At 46.4% G+C, this 17,141-nt stretch overlaps 1 protein-coding gene across 2 annotated transcripts in view; it reads left to right on the forward strand.

Annotated features, from left to right (window-relative positions):
- The window catches only part of BAZ1B (bromodomain adjacent to zinc finger domain 1B), a 73,789-nt gene extending 57,187 nt beyond the window's left edge, over positions 1-16,602 (forward strand). The window contains exons 14-20 of one of the 2 annotated variants that reach the window (XM_030300159.1): positions 6,489-6,636; positions 7,904-8,051; positions 10,222-10,337; positions 12,603-12,748; positions 13,882-13,985; positions 14,313-14,685; positions 15,202-16,602. In XM_030300159.1, the coding sequence (XP_030156019.1) occupies positions 6,489-6,636; positions 7,904-8,051; positions 10,222-10,337; positions 12,603-12,748; positions 13,882-13,985; positions 14,313-14,670 (1,020 nt within the window). In that variant the 3' untranslated portion in view covers positions 14,671-14,685; positions 15,202-16,602. Of the gene's footprint in view, positions 1-6,488; positions 6,637-7,903; positions 8,052-10,221; positions 10,338-12,602; positions 12,749-13,881; positions 13,986-14,312 lie in introns of both variants that reach the window. The other variant, XM_030300158.1, reaches the window with a different exon arrangement.
- The last annotated feature ends 539 nt before the right edge of the window (positions 16,603-17,141 follow it).

The following is a 17,141-nucleotide window of genomic DNA, read 5'->3' on the forward strand; positions in this document are numbered from 1 at the left end:
AGTCCTTTGGCTGCTTTTTAATTGGGTTGTATATTTTTCACTGTTGAGTTATGTAGGTTCTTTATGCGTTCTGGGTATTAATCCTTTATCACATGTGTGATTTGCTAATATATTCTCGCATCCTGTGAGCTGCCTTTTACTTCTCTTGGTGATGTCCATTGATGTGTAAAAGTTTTAAAGTTTGACAAAATTCACCTTACCTGTTGTTTCTTTTGCTGCTTCTGCTTTTAGTGTCACATCCAGGAAATATTGCCAAATCCAGTGTCAACAAATCCAATGTCCTTCCCCTCTGTTTTCTTCTACAGGTTTTAGAGTTTGAGCTCTTACACTTAAATCTTTGATCCAGGGGCACCTGGGGGGGCTCAGTCAGTTAAGCACCTGACTCTTGATTTCGGCTCAGGTCATGATATCGTGGTTCATGGGTTCGAGCCCCGCGTTGGGCTCTGTGCTGACAGTGTAGAGTCTCTCCCCCTCTCTCTGCCCCTCCCTAGCTTGTGCACACGGGTGTGTGTGCGCGCGTGCTCTCTCTCTGTCTCAAAAAAATTAATAATTAAATGAATTTTTTATCATATTGAGTTAATTTTTGTAGAGTAAGGGTCTAACCTCAGTTTTTTGCATGTGGATATCCAGTTTTTTTGGTTTTTAAGTTTTAAAAGTAACCTGCTCATGTAAGTAAATCCAGTGTGAGAGGTACCGTTAAAACATGAAACCACTCCTGTCCTGGTGTTGCTCCCCAAGGATATCAGTCTTTAGTACTTGGTGTGTTTTCTGTATACATATGAAGATAGTTTTATGGCAGTTGTACAGAATGGAGTCATCTGCATAATGTTCTGCGATTTTTCACCCCTCAGCATAACCTCTGTCTGCTTTCAGTCCATATAGATCCACATGACACTGTTTTCTCAGAATCTTAATTCCTTACTGATGAAATGTCTCTGGTTTTTCTTTATTAGAATAATTAGCTCCATTTTTTTGTTTTGTCTATTAGATTTCTGCTTAAGATTACTTGGGAAGAAAAGAATTTGAAAACACTACATGAAGGGAGTGGTCCCAGGCATTATCCCATAGAAGAACACTTTTCCCTGTTTTTGATTTTTCTCCACTCCCTCATTTCCTTCTGTTCACAAACATCTGGTAAAGACTTGCCTTGTGCCAGTCGTGTGGGAAGTCTGGAGGTCATGGTGATGAGTAGAAGCCAGAAGTCCTTGCCCTCAAGGAGTCCCGCTGGCATGGGAAGGATGGTCTTGGTGGCATCCGAGCGCTGATGAGAAAGTGCAGGAGCCAGCCTGCCTGTGAGGGGTACCTAGGGCAAAGCGGGGCCGGAGGAGAGGCCATGTCACCTGGGTTTTGAAGCATAAGTAGGGAGTTAATCCAGTCGTGGAAGGGCACATAGGCTTCGTTAGATTGAGCTGACATTGGCTTTCTCCTCACGGGCCAGCCGGTCCTTGTTTTCCCTCCAAATTGATACAGAACACAGAATGAGTTTATTCTCTAAAGCTCCTCAGGTATTTGTACACTGTTGTCAAGTTACCCTCCGTTTCTTCCTCAGGCCAAGGGTGAAGCATGATAAAAGGATGCTTTTGGGAAGGAGGTAAGCAGAGCAGAGAGCTAAGATTCAGTCCGATAAAGGTTTAACTATTTTTTTTTAATGTTTTTATTTATTTTTGAGAGAGAGAGAGAGAGAGAGAGAGAGAGAGAGAGAGACAGCGACAGCGAGTGGGGAGGGGCAGAGAGGGAGGGAGACACAGAATCTGAAGCAGGCTCCAGGCTCCAAGCTGTCAGCACAGTGCCCGACACGGGGCTCAAACCCATGAACTGTGAGATCTTGACTTGAGTCGCAGTCAGATGCTTAACAGACTGAGCCACCCAGGCACCCCAATAAAGGTTTAACTGTTAATTCATGACTTAGATTCAAACACTCCACACATGTTGGTATCTTCCTGGGATTTAGTTCCCACTTCTCTGTGTTCTCTTTTGATGGTGGCACGGCATTCAGGTAGGCTTCTAGATGAAGTCTAAGATGTTAGATGGTTAACAGTCTCCTTTGCTAAGTCTTTTCTCATTAGGCCTCAGTTTTAGCCTTGCTGAGTACTGCATGGGCTTTATTTTTAACTGTATCCAGAAGAGTCTCTTTCTTGATGTGATGTTCCCTTGACATTTCTTTGCCAGTAACAGTTTCTCATTGCGCAGCAGTAGCTATAGAATTCTTGTCAAAAGTTCTTTTTTAATATTCCTTCCCATAGCAAAGTAACCTCTTTTTAGCTTGTCATATGAGACTTCATTCTTAACTTGATCGGGGAGGAAAATATGAGCGTTTTGCTGGTTTAACCTTGGGGCCCAGACACATGGTACACAAATGGAAAGCATGGAAGAGTTTCTTGGAAAATCAATTAGGTTGCCTACTAAGTAGTTCAACAATGTTCTCCATTAAAATGGCATTATGCCCTGCCTGCAGTTCCCGACCAAAGGTCAGCTTTGCCACAGCTCTGAAATTTTCCACTGCCCTTTGCTTTGAAGGTTTCCACTTAGCACAGGCTAGGGTTTTTCAGCTGGCACTAGGTGGTTGCTTGAACTAATATCAGTCTTTAAAATGGGCTTCAGTTTCCTTACTTATAAAAGTAGATGGTTTCTCGAATCCCTTTTTGTAATAGTTGATGATTCAGATATTAATGTTTATTTAATTTTTTTTTTTTTGCATTAAGTGGGAAAGCCGTTGTATAAATTGGCAAAATCCTGAGTTCTTTTAGGCTATTTACTTTGGATGCATTTGTCCCTAAACTTGATTATCTGTTTTTCCATTTTAAATGTTCTTTTGTGGAAGAATATGGTTGAAAGCCTTGTCATATCCTAGCCAAGATAGGATATTGCCTTTTTACTGTTAGTGAAAGGATTAATGGGAACTTTGCAGGTAAGCTGGCTTACCTTGATTCTGTTACATCCACTTCTACCTAGGGACCAATTTATTTAAACATGCTAGAGATTTGAATTTTCCATCAGAATAATGTGTTTAGCCTCCAGCAGCATTGTAGGACCTAGAGGATTTACTGGATACCACCAGTGTCGAATGTCAAAACTTTGTTGCCACTGTATATCTGTTTTGAAAACAGTGTCTTTAAAAGCACAACAAAAAACCCAGTGTCTTGAATATGGTGTGGGGTTTTTGTTTTAATGTGCTGGACTGTTTGGAAGTTTTTACAGTGACAGGAGAACAGGATGGTCTTTCAAATCTTGAATGCCTAATGTTTTGCCCTCAAAATTAGAGGTTGGTTGGAATGTAGGCTGGTCTAAGTGGATAACTCAGTGGGTTTAACAGGATGCTAGTGATTATCCAGTATCTATGATGTCAAGAGCGCTGGGATTGGGGATCTAGAAATGTGAAGGAGGACCTGGCCCAAATTGCTGAGACTTCGGGCAAAAATAGTAAATGAAGATTATACAAATGTGCACATATGTTCATAGCAGTATTATTTATAATAGCCCAAAAATGGAAATACCCCAGATGTCCCTCAACTGATGAATGGATAGACAAAATGTGAATTATCCATTCAGTGGTTATTATTCAGCAGTTAAAATGGAATGAAGTATTGTTATATGCTACGATGTGGATGGACCTAGAAAAATTATGCTCAGTAAAAGAAGTCAGTCACAAAAGGCCACACAAAAGGTATACAGAATGTCCAGAATAAGGAGAATCTCTAGACCAAAAGTGAGTTAGTGGTTGCCTAGGTCTGGGGAAGTGGTGGGTTAGGGTGGAGGATGTGGAGAGTGGCTACTAGTGGGTGCAGGGGTTCTTTCGGGGGTGCTGCAAATGTTCTAGAATTAAGATTATGCCGCTAGTGTACAGCTCTGCAAATACATGAAAAACCATTGTTTCTTTACAGGTGAACCTTGTTAACATAAATTATGTCTCAAGTCTGTATTAAATGAGGTTAAGTAAGCCTATTTCCAGGATCTTCCAAAATTTTTTTTTTTATTTTAACGAGGCCAGATGTGCTATTGAGCACTCAAATCTTGTAATTCATAGGAAATAGTTTAAAAAAAAAAAAAAAGAGGGTACTATATGCTAATAGGACTCTTGAATGCTCTCGTGCGTCTGTCCACTAGAGGACAGCAAAGCCCACTTGAGCCATTTCTGTCTGTTTAGGGCACTCTTTTTAAGGACTGAATCTTTTTTTTTTTTTTTTTTAATGTTTACTTATTTTTGAGTGAGAGACCGAACATGAGCGGGGGAGGGGCAGAGAGCGAGGAAGACAGAATCTGAAGCAGGCTTCAGGCTCTGAGCTGTCAGCACCGAGTATGACGCGGGGCTCAAACTCAGGAACTGCATGATCATGACCTGAGCCAAAGTCAGATGCTTAACTGACTGGGCCACCCAGGTGTTCCTGAACCTAAAATTCTTAAATTTGTATTCCATTGAAGGCATGTGGGTTGTTACCATGCTACAAGAATCTGTGTACCATAGGTCAGCTCTCCCTGGCATCATGGGAACAGCCCAGCCCAGCGAGGCAAGCTGCGATTGTGGACTTCACATTTTACTGAGGAGCTCTGAGGAGGGAAGGAAGGAAATTGTACTGTATTTTGAAGGCAGATGTTGAAATTATCTGCAGTGGAAGTTGGAGTAAGGAATGAGCCAGATTCTACTAGAATTTTAGCTGCCCCTTAAATAGACTTTTTGTTGTATTTATATTACATATTCTTGTTATTCATGAATTGATACACACAGGGCTCTCTGTGGTTCTGTTTCCATAAGAAAGAGAAAGGGCAGCCTTTGTTCCCCACTCTCAAACCTCACACCACAGCTTCAGAAGTAGCTCAACGGTCTTTGTCCCTTGGCAGCTCTATTTTAAAGCCTGTGGGCTTCCAGGATAACTAGCCTTTCCTATAAGATAAAGACTATATTACTTAAAATAGATCTCTGCCTAGGGTAGAGCAGAGATGTGCAGCAGTGGTATTGTTAGTCAGCTAGGCCTGGTAGCCAAGTTGTAAAAGCAGTAGGCATCGCTCCTTGAATTTGAGTTCAGTTACGGCCAGGTTGGCCGGGTTAAGCAATACGATCCCCACAAGGTGGATGACAGTAGGATGACCTAATCTCTCAGCTTCCGGTGTAGCTCCCAAGCTTTCCCTCGTCCATCGCTGCTGTGTTTTCTGACTGTCTGAGAATGATAATCCCTTTAGAGGCATTTGTTTATGCAGATGCTTACCTCATCATTGAGGTAAGAAATGTTTTGAAGATATAAACACCTTTTGATTAATGAAACAGTAATACAAATAAAGGAATTATCCAAAAATGGCATTTCTGGTTTTCCTTAGAATGTATATTTTATAGGAGAGAGGATTGTGTTTATCATTGAATTTTTTTTAAGTTTATTTATTTTGAGAGAGGGCACACATGCGTGCTAGTGAGAGAGGGACAGAAGGAGAGGGAGAGCAAGAATCCCAAGCAGGCTCCACACCGTCAGCGCAGAGCCCAATGCAGGCTCAATCTCATGAACCTTAGATCGTGACCTGAGCTGAAATCGAGTCAAGAGTTGGACACTTAACCGACTGAGCCACCCAGGTGCCCCTGTTGATGAGAGTTTTAACCCCTTCTCCCCCTTCCTAACTGTGTTTTCCCTGGCTTATTCTGAATTAATTTGCATTTTCTGAAGATGGGAAGAGGCAGTGCTTATTATGCTGAGAGTAACTCCCGGGAAGAAGTGAGTCTGAGCCCTGGGCCTCTGAAATTTTCACTTACAAGTTGGTGATAAAGTCAAGAGGAATACTTCAGATCAGTGCATAGTATTTTTAAGTGTTGGGGCGCTTGGGTGGCTCAGTCGGTTAAGTGGCTGACTTCGGCTCAGGTCATGATCTCAGTTTGTGGGTTTGGGTCTGCATCGGGCTCTGTGCTGACAGCTCAGAACCTGAAGTCTGCTTCGGATTCTGTGTCTCCCTCTCTGACCCTCCTCTGCTCACACTATCTCTCTCCAAATGAAAAACATTAAAAAAAAAATTAAAATATTTTTTAAGTGTTGTAGAATGTTTCATGGAGAGTATTTACTATAATTTCCAGGCCCTGTAAACTGGGGTTGTGGCACATAACGCAGAAACCGATCATCTTGTTGACCAGAGTTGCGGTAGCTACATGACGTCACTGCACGCTTAGCGTGTACACAAGTGTTCGTGCTTTTAAATGACACTCAATCTTTAAGTGGATTTCACTGGAAGAGACAGGTGTCTGATCACCCTCCCCTGCCCCCCATCCCTTGCCTTAATTCTTTATGTAACCTTGGTAAGTTTTTTCCCACTCTTCAGAGCCTTGATTTCTTCTATAAACTAAACGGGTGAGACTGGAAAAGCCCTAGGAGATAAATGTATCCAGCATTCTCTCACCCCTCCACCTGTTCCTGATGCTGTCAGTTCATGCTCTCCGGCAGCATTTCGCCAACAGTCTGCATGTCATGTCCTTGAGGTCGCTGTGGCAGCGCTGACCTGATGTGGTCTCTGTTTAGGTTGCGTCTGCTCTGGAGAAATGGAAGACAGCAATCCGTGAAGCTCAGACTTTTTCCAGAATGCATGTTCTACTTGGGATGCTTGATGCCTGTATCAAGTGGGATATGTCAGCAGAAAATGCTAGATGCAAAGTTTGTCGAAAGAAAGGTATATTTAAATCAGTGTTGTGTGTCTGAGTGTAATAGGGACTGGGGCTTCCATTCCAAAGATATTTCCCCCCCTGAAGATTTCTTTGCACAACTTTCAAGTGTAATGGAACAGAATTTGCCTTTTTCTTTTTTTTTTTTTTAATTTTTTTTTTCAACGTTTATTTATTTTTGGGACAGAGAGAGACAGAGCATGAACGGGGGAGGGGCAGAGAGAGGGGGAGACACAGAATCGGAAACAGGCTCCAGGCTCTGAGCCATCAGCCCAGAGCCCGACGCGGGGCTCGAACTCACGGACCGCGAGATCGTGACCTGGCTGAAGTCGGACGCTTAACCGACTGCGCCACCCAGGCGCCCCGAATTTGCCTTTTTCTAGAGATCTGTAAAATGCTGCCCTTTGAAGTAACATGACAGCAAATCAGAGAAAACCCTTTGTTCCTCAGTTTTGAATATAAGAGCGGTTTATCTTGCCAATCTTTAAATTTTCTACAGGGAACAAAATTAACCTACAATTTTAAATCTGAGTTTTTAGTCATCCATGAAGTAAGATATTCTACCAGCAGAGGGCAGTATTTGTGCATTGGGAAGAATACTCAGGTTTGGGCCAACTGTCACAGTCCTTACAGAGCAAGGCGTTTGGGACTCTTTAATGCTTTTAGCTTTCAGAACCCTTGTAAAAGGAACTTAATGACTAATAGCCCTCAAGTGCCTTCTCAGTGGCTGAAGTTATTTTGTGAACTAGGTTAGGATTTAATTCCCTTCCCAAGGATGAAAAGATCCTGTGTAAAACCCATCAGTTGCTCTCAACATTGTTTTAGAATGAATGTTCTAGAGGGAAGTGACCATGTCAGGTTGATTTCATATATTTTGAAACCGAGTGATTTAAGAGAACGATATCAGATGGGTATCGAGGAAGAGGATGGATAGGAAATGTTAATACTTCATGGGGATTTGTTTCTTAGTGGGAGAGGAGCAGTGACATTTCCTGCTAGGACTTGGTATTTGCTGCCACTTTGTAAATGTTTTAACTGTCCTAGATGGAGTTGGATTTGGGGATAGAAGTCAGAAGACCTGAGTGTTAAATTACGAGTAGTGTAGTTATGCTTCATTTCTTCTCAGAAATGACTGCATTTTTTCTAAAAAGGGATAACAGTTTGCTAGACTGTTGGCTCCCCTATGGCGTTAATGGAGGGTGAGTGGCTCTTTGTTACAGCTTGCCAACCATTGCTGTGCTCCCGACAGTGCTCTACAAGTTTATCTCCTTGCAGGTGAGGATGACAAACTGATCTTGTGTGATGAATGTAACAAAGCCTTCCACCTGTTTTGTCTGAGGCCAGCCCTCTATGAGGTGCCAGATGGTGAGTGGCAGTGCCCCGCTTGCCAGCCTGCTACTGCCAGGCGCAACTCCCGTGGCAGGTGAGAATTTCTTCTTTTAAAAACAGATGAAATGGCTGGTTTATAATTAAGCTTTAGTTATTCAAACTGAATTATTCTAAGGAGCTGTAAGTTCATCTTTTGCGTATGGAGCCTGATCATTTAAGGTGTTACAGTAAGAGCTCAAAGGACTCTGATTTCACTTTAGCTTAAGGTTGACATTTCTCATCTTCGTTGTGAGACACGTTCTGTGTCTTCTTGATCCTGCCTAGCAGTATGTCTCCTTTTGCCTTTTACTTCCACTTGGGCCACTTCTTGATTTGCGATCACTTCTGCAACCACCCACCACTAAAAATCCCGAAACTCCTGACCTTCCTTACGCATACCTGTTGTTTTCCTTCCTGATCACGATTACAACTTTGCTGTCAACTTGAAAGTCTTCCTCTCTCTCAACTTCCATGCTCATTTGCCAGACATTATCTGTGTGTCCAGACGTCTTACAAAATCAGTCATCTGCTGTGTACTCTCCATGGTCCCTGCTGTCATTTGGCCCTCCTGTCTCTCTCATCTGGGCTCCTCCAGTGGCTTCTTAATTCCTTACCTCCAATCTTTCCCCCCTCTTATTCGTCCAGCTTTTGTGGTGATACCAGAACAGTTTACATAAGGCAGAGATCTGTTCGTGTTACTCTCCTGTTTAAAAACCTTAATTTTTCCACTGCCTCTAGAAATACAGTCCAAATTCCTGGGCCTAATTTTTGAGATTGTTATAGAATGCTGGTCTTTGTTGTTGTTGTTTATTTATTTTGAGAGAGACAGAGACAGCACAAGTAGGGCAGGGGCAGAGAGAGAAAGAGAGAGGGAATCCCAAGCAGGCTCCACACTGTCAGCACAGAGCCCAATGCAGGGCTGAAACTCATGAAACCGTGAGATCATGACTTGAGCTGAACCCAATAGTTGGACACTTAACTGACTGAGCCCTAGGTGCACCCAGTCTGTGTTAAAAAAAATTTTTTTTTTAACATTTATTTATTTTTGAGAACGAGAGAGAGAACATGACCAGGGGAGGGGCAGAGAGAGGAAAAGGAGGCAGAGAATCCAAAGCAGGCTCCAGGCTCCATGCTGACAGCTGAGAGCCTGACGTGGGGTCCCTCCCTGGTCTGTTTTTATGAGCCCTTATTCCCATTTTGTGTGCTTGTTACAGACTGTTCATTGGGTATCCTTGCCTCTGTGTGTTCCTCCTAGCTGGGAATATTCCCTCTCCCCAGTACTGAGGGAACTGCCTATGGCCTACCTAAAATTTCACTTTTTTGAAGTGTTTTTGTATTCGTAAAATTAGTTGTTCCTCCTCTGTGTTCCAAGTGAGCATCCAGTCTCGCGGTCTTTGGCGCATCGTGCCTCCATGATTAGGCTTACAAGTGACTGTCTTCCAGGAGATTGCTGCTGCCCTGAGAGTGGAGGTGGTGCTTTGTTCACCACCCTGACCCCCACAAGGCCGAACACCGGGGCCTTGTAAAGAGGAGATGCCTTCATACTGGCCAAGTTAATCCCGTTGTTTCCCACATTGCAATTGGAGGTTGTGAAAGGGCAGCTTCTGGGTGCTCTGGCTTGGTCTCCGAGAGGGCAGAGCTGTTTGATCCTGACCCCATGTGACAGCGTTACTCAGTTATTTCTCACTCCGCTCCGGCCACACTGAGAGCCGAGTAAGGCACACTCCTCTGAAATGGCGGGGCTTTAGACCAGCTGTTCAGAGCCGGGATTAGCATTGCTTTGATGTCGTGGTCATCTGTAAGCTGTCCCACTCCTGGAACGGGGCCGTCAAGGTGGAGTAACACCTGTCCGGGCTGCTCGTTCGTTCAGTCTGCCCCAAGGTCGGGAGCAACTTTTCATATCTGGAATGTTACGTTACCTGGCTGATTCTGTTGAGACAAAAGAAACAGGTTTTGTGTTGTTTTATGTGAGGAGAGGTGGGGTTGTATTTTGGGCTTGATTTCTGGTGCTGTTGGTGTCTCATCCAAAGCATTTATGGCCTGGTTGGGGAGAGATGCCATTGAAGCTTAGGCTTTCGTTCTGCTTCCCGTGTCCTGGCCTTGTCATCAAACCTGCCTAGTTGGTGAAGAGGAGAAAGCTACAGGGGTGTGGGAATTCATCCTTCCTCAGGAGCGCTTAGGCCTAGAACCACGGTCCTTCCCTACGTGCTTTTCCCTCCCCACAGGAATTACACTGAAGAGTCTGCCTCTGAGGACAGTGAAGATGATGAGAGCAATGAAGAGGAGGAAGAGGAGGAGGAGGAAGAGGAGGAAGAAGATTATGAGGTGGCTGGTTTGCGATGTAAGTATTCAGTTTGCCTTCATAGTTGACCTCACAGTTTTCCAGGCTGCCTTAGGAAGACTGCGTTGGCAGCGGACTCCCACCCAGCATTGCTCTCACATGTTGTGGCTGTGGGGTGGGTGACTCCACTGCCATGGTTTCAAATGGGTTTTCAAGATGCCATTTAACCACTTTCCTAGTGGGAGGTTGGATCAGCCCTATGGTAGGTCCAGTTGGTCCAAGATTGAGTGGAATTCAAGCCCCCAAGTGTGTTGATGACGAGTCTCCTGATTCAAACCTCTCAGTGTATGGGGACAGTGGGGACAATGGGTAAGGAAGGTCTAGGCCCATTGTCATCTCTTAACGGTTGTTTTAGCCTCTGGTTCAGTGCTGCTGTCAGAGAAGTGATTTTTTTTCTCTGGTTACAGTGATTTTTCTCATTTATGTGGCATGCAGGTCTATAGGTTTGCTGGTTTTAAAAAGAGAAGACTTGTTTTCTCATGGGTTAGGGTAGTTGTTTGGAAGGTTCAGATCTGTTTCTCACTAGATGCCAGCAGGAGCCAGGGTTGGGGAGGCCTCATCATTTACACTTTACTTCGTTGACTCTCTCACTTCTGTGATGGTCATTTTTCATGAGTCCTTTTCATGATTAAGCCTAAAGTCCTGCAGTCTAGACTTTCAACAGCCTTCTCCTTTGCAAAAGTATATACCCTTCCTTGTAGGTTGGTAGAAAAGAGACCACAAGTCAAGATTTTGATGAGCTTTTGAACAGATGATACAGTTCCCAAGATCACAGCACTCTGAACATTCACATCTTGGTATAGAGTCTGAGAAGGTGTTTGGTGTGACCAGTCTTCTGGCAGTGGTGCTGCTAAAACCTTGAGAGGTTTGGGTGTGCCCGCCTGCCCCCATCTTCCCAGTCCTGCAGGGCTCTAATTTGAGACCCATTAATTTCTCTCATTCCTAAAGGGTTTTTTTTTTTTTTTTTTTTTTATTCCCCAGGCATAATTTTCCAGTTATCCAGGGTAAGGAGACACGTAGTCCCTTACAGGAAGAGACTTCATCTGCTGGCTAGAGAGTGCAGTTCAGATGCACGGTTGTCTGGGAATAGATTCTGAATGTAACAGTGTACTCATTTGGTTTGTTTTCGGAGTAGTGGATGCTTTCACTTGTGAGTTATCTTCTCTTTCCAAGGAATTGTTCTCTCTCCAGGTTTCTAGGTTCTTGTCTGCCAAAAGGGTCTAGGAAATATTAGTATACCTCTGAGGCCTTTGTCTGCTGCACCTTTTAGGCCACCAAAGATGTGTTCCTTAGTACAGCTCGAGGCTCTGGGTTGGTGGCTGTCTCTAGCATTTTGAGTTTCATCCTTGGTGTCAGTTTTTTATTCTCTCTTTCAAGCCTGGTCTTGAGCTTAGAGACCTTAAAATAGCTTATGAAGGGTTATCAGGGTCCAGAAGTGAATGTAAAACACTGTTTATTGATTCTTTGTGTCACTGGACTATGTATACCCCCGTCTCTGTCCACATGTCACCTCCCTGTGTTCAGTGGAGAAGCTTTGAGCTAATCCTTATGGAGCATCGCTCCTGGAGGACACATTGAGAAATGTTGGTTTGTCTGACATTGACCACCTGTTGTAAACCTGAGACACAGGTCATCTTGGGGGTCTTTGTATTCTTTATTGTTCCTTTCGGGGTTGTGGGCAAGGGCTCTTGTGGAAGTGGCCTGGTCCACTGTCTGTGGTTTTTAGAAATGCAAGAAAGCTGGACTAGGGTAAGCCAGAAATTGGATTCGATGAGGGAGACTTTGCATAGGTATCTGCTTTTCTCTGAGAAGGTTGTGGTGAATGTAGGATTCCTTAGGGAACTAGGAAGTGTTCTACGTTCAGAGTCCCCCTCCACATAAGGACGTACGTTGACAGGCTGAGCTGGGGCTGTGGGAATTCCAGGCAGACCTGTTAGCAGACGGCCTCTCCTCCTGGGTGAGTCAGCTCACCACTGACTCGTTCGTTCCCAGGAGTGACTGTGAACAGTGGGGCAGAGAGAGCCGTTCTGAAGAGAGCCTGCCGAAGAGACTCTTAGCAGGTCTTTGGCAGTTGGTGAAAGCTATCCGTTCATCTCCTTCTCTACCTTTAAAGTGTCCTGTTAGGTAAGGCAAGAGAGAAACTGTAAGAGCTCCTTACAACCACAGGGAGCCGTTGCTTTGCTCGACTGGGTGCTCTTCCCATTCCATAGATGTGTTCCCTTCTTCCTCAGCTGTTCGACTCCAAATCCATGTTTTCTATTTCAGTGAGACCTCGAAAGACTGTCAGGGGCAAGCATGGTGTCATCCCTCCTGCAGCGAGGCCAGGACGACGGCCAGGCAAGAAGCCTCATCCTGCTAGGAAGTCTCGGCCGAAGGTACCACCTGTGGACGACGCTGAGGTGGAGGAGCTGGTAAGTGATTTCTCCCCTTCCCTCTAACGCTCCCCTCTCCCCCGCCAGTGTGCAACAGGTGGAAGCCTCCCTCTGGCGCCCCCCTCCCCAACTTTGCAGGCTGCTGCGTGTGGCAGATGGGTGGGCCTGGAGGCAGCAGGCCCTCCAGGAGCAGCTATGTCCGGCATTCCCCTGCTGTAGCCTGCAGATATCGTCTCCCCTAGTTAATAGGCAGCCTGTGACTTGTTAGGGATTTTAAAATAGTATCCATGTGTCTCCAGTGGCTCAGAGGGGCTGGGTCTCCATTGTGGGAATGTCAGCAATGTTGGAGCCTCATTCACTCTTGAGTCTTTTGCCGACAGTTGTCGTGGAGGGGTGTTACCCTCCCCTCTGCTCCCCCAACCAATGTAATTTTAGTGGTTTTACTTCAGATTTTACTTGTGCTTCCAAGAACAATAAAGAGGCTCTTGAAAATTAACTTATTCTGACAGAGCAAATTGGGGTTGGGGGCATAAAGTGAGCCTCTAGGGAGCTCGGGGGCATCGTGAGATCCTTCTGCTGGCCCGACCCTAACTAACTCTTCAAGCCCGTAGCTCTGACCACTGTGAGCCGCAGCAGTGATAACTCCCTGGAGGGGACACCCGCCCTTTCCTCCTCAGCCACTTAGCTCCCACATGCCTGCAGCAGGAGAGTCTGGGAAAGGAGTCGTGCCTCTCGCTTTTCTTCCCTCAGGCCCTCCATCCCCACAGAGTTAGCCGCCAGTGGTCCCTGTAACCAGTCCAGCTCTCCGCACTTGCTGTTTTATACCCCTCCATGGTGTGCACATAATCCCAGGTCCATCTGCTCTCAGGCCGCCGTCCTGGTGACAGTGGTGACTAGCTGACCTCCAGCAGGACGGCTGTAATACGGCAACTGCTGCCTGCCCTCTGCTGCTCCCTTTGCAGAGAGGAGGCAAGTGGGCTGATGGGAAGACGCCTGCCCCCTGACTGAGCGCACTCCCTGACTTGAATGTCAGATATTGACTATCTCTGCTCCAAGAAAACGGTTGAACTCCTTTTTTTTTTTTTTTTTTTTTAAAACAGATACACACATTTTCTCTTCCGTCCACTCTTCTCTTGGACCTGTAATAACATGTCTCTCTTTTTTGGTGCCAGGTACTCCAGACCAAGCGGAGCTCCCGGAGGCAAAGCCTGGAGTTGCAGAAGTGTGAAGAGATCCTCCACAAGATTGTGAAGTACCGCTTCAGCTGGCCTTTCAGGTGGGCTTTGTGTCCCCAGCACAGGGAAGCAGGACCCACCTTGTGGGTTCTCAGAGCGTGCAGATAGGCAGCTGGCCCGGGGCGTGCTGAGCGGAGGCCGTGGGATCCACCCCGATCCCTTTGTTTAGGACATGTGTGAGTGGTGGAAGAGTTAGCTTCCCAAACTGGTAAGGGAGAGCACTTTGTACAAGGTGGACGCACCTCTTCTCTGCCTGCCAGCTGGCCGATCTCCGCAGGGGCGGGCGTTCTGGGAGCGGTGGTTTGATAACAAGGTTTGTGTCTGTTCTCGAGGCTACGTTCACATCTCCGTTTGGTTCTCTTCCACAGGGAGCCGGTGACCAGAGACGAGGCCGAGGATTACTATGATGTCATCACCCACCCCATGGACTTCCAGACAATGCAGAACAAATGTTCCTGTGGGAGCTACCGCTCTGTGCAGGAGTTTCTTACTGACATGAAGCAAGTGTTTACCAATGCTGAGCTCTACAACTGCCGGGGCAGCCATGTGCTAAACTGTATGGTGAAGACAGAACAGTGTCTGGTGGCTCTGTTGCATAAACACCTTCCTGGCCACCCATATGTCCGCAGGAAACGCAAGAAGTTTCCCGATCGGCTTGCTGAAGATGAAGGGGACAGTGAGTCAGAGCCCATTGGACAGTCCAGGGGACGAAGGCAGAAGAAATAGAGAGGCAGGGCCCTGGTAAGGGAGCTGAGGTGGGGGGAATGGAGAGAGCTGGGGAGGGTGAGCGGGGGGGGGGGGGCGGGAGAGGAAGGCGGACAGGAGTGTGGAAGGGAGGGAGTCACGGGGAGTCCTGAAGTGCCCGTCATCCCGAGCTTCTGCCGCCCTCCCCAGCTCTCCAGAGGGCCCTCCGCACGCAGAGCTCTTTGGAGAACCTGCTCTTGGGTGGTCTCTGCCCAGAGACACGGCGGGTGGTAGACGAGGGCCTTGGCCCTGAAAGTGTCCAGGGAGGGGCTGGGGGTACAGCCCTTGTCGTGAGCCCCTGTCCTTTAACCTTCTTTCCCGGGGTCCCTCTCGCTTTGGCCACCACAACAGTGCCAAGCCTCTGGTCTCTAGGGGAGGGGTTACTGCATTACATAGAAGGATCGGGGGTAATCAGGCCAACTGGGGAGGTGGTGTTGATTTTTTTTAATCTGTATTTACACCCAGTCTTGTTTCTTCAAGCCCGTCCTCTGTGTCTCGCTCCCCCTCCCTCAGGTGACGCTATCAGTGAGTGCCACACCACGTTCTGTATTCACCAGCATCATGAGACACTTGTGCTCCTTTGAGTTGCTCTTGGCAGAGTAAAGGGACACGTCCCGGAGCCATTCCTGAATCTAACCCCTCCCCCTCTTTGTGACCGCTCTCTCCCTGCTCCCACCCGACCCCACCTCACCCCCTCAGAAAAAAAAACAAAAAACAAAAAAAAAAACCTTAAAAAAAAAAACTAAAAAAAAACCCCACAAAAAACCTAAGGCACTTCACTTAGAGACTGGAGTCCTGCTTATAATCATGCGTATAACCTTTACTTCAATGGGTCTGGCCAGAGGGGTGTTGGAGCCCAGCCCACCCACGTACCAGACAAGCTCTTAGGGGAGAAGAAAAGCAGGAAGAATTTAAATGTTTAATTTTTTTTAATTGACTTTTCTAGTTATTAAAAGTTGCTTGTTTCAGCAGTGATATTGTATAAAGAACATCTTGTAAGATATTTCTGTCATCTTGCTTTGGCACATGTACAGTACAGTTTATATGATAACGTGTTCGCTTTACTTTGCCCCGTCTCCTCCCTCCGCCCATCCTCTCTCCTTCAGAGAAGCCGGGCTGGAGGGTCATCGGGGCAGGTGGTGGGACCTGGGGGGGAAGGGTTGTCCCTCTGCCTGCCCCGACCGCCGATTCTGCCGCCTCCATCTACAGCCGCCACCTCCCGCCTCCCCCCACCGTGTCCCCACGAAGCTGAATCTTGCCGGTCCGCCAGCTGCGCGTGGGGTGGGAGTGGGGGGGTGTGGAGGAGCTCTGCCGGCCCTTCCGCAAGGAGTCTGGCGTTAGTGGCTCTGGTTGGGCGGGACTTCCTAGTCTTCTTTCCCTTTTATGGCAGATTTTGATAAAATGCAAAACAGGGTTTAATTTTCTTTTCTACCAGCTTTGAATTTAGCAAATGTGAGGACCTCAGCTCTTCTGTAACTATTTAAGTTAAGGGAAAACATGTCCACCAAGGGGATTGCAGCTCCTAGAACTTGAGAATAAAGCCTCTTAATACTGAATTTCAAGGTGTGTTCCCTGTCTCGCCCCGCCTACCCTGCCCAGAGACCAGGGGGGATTTGCTCCAGTGGCTGCTGGATAGGTTTACTGTCCCTTCTCCCACAGGTTCGGAGTTAGCACTGACGCTACAGTTCCGTGATCCCAGCCACCAACACCTCCCCCTGCCTCTTACCCTAGAGCCAGTCTGTTCTTGTTAACAGTGAGAATCCTGTGTTCCCACTTCAGTGACACCTGAATTGTTTGTTGTTTTTTTTTTTTTTTTTTAATTGTCTTTAAGGAGGAAGGGCCCCGTTCAAGGGTAAACTTGTAATAAATTGGAATTTCAAATAAACATTATGTACTTGTGTTTATAAAGAAGCAGCAGTTCTGGTGAATCTTTCTTTGTGTTTGTGGGGGCGGTAGTGGCACACGTGGCCCCCAGGGCTCTTTCCCGGAGCTGAGAGGACTTCTGACCATCTTTTTAACCACAGGCCACATCCATTTGCATTTCTTTGCTTCCTGGAGAGATTTCTGGTGCCCAGTAATCAGAGTGTGACTTTCAAGCTTCTGGCCTGGTCTCTGAAACCCCCAAAATTGTCATTGGAAATTTCCAGGGGGGGGGGGGGCGCCTGGGTGGCTCAATTGGTTAAGTGTCTGACTCTTGATCTTGGCTCAGGTCATGATCTCAATGGTTTTGTGAGTTCGAGCCCCGCATCAGGCTCTGTGTTCTGACTGCTCAGAGCCTGCTTGGGATTCTCCCTCTCTCCCTGTCTCTGCCCTCATCCCTGCCCCCTGCCCCAGCGCGTGCGCGCGCGCTCTCTCTCTCTCTCTCTCTCTCACAACAAACTTTAAAAACATTTTTCTAGTAATTAGAGACAAATATTTCTAAAGGCTTAGCTGGGAATTTGTATGGGGCTGGA

Source organism: Lynx canadensis, chromosome E3 (assembly GCF_007474595.2).
Source record: "Lynx canadensis isolate LIC74 chromosome E3, mLynCan4.pri.v2, whole genome shotgun sequence".
Classification (NCBI taxonomy): Eukaryota; Metazoa; Chordata; class Mammalia; order Carnivora; family Felidae; genus Lynx; species Lynx canadensis.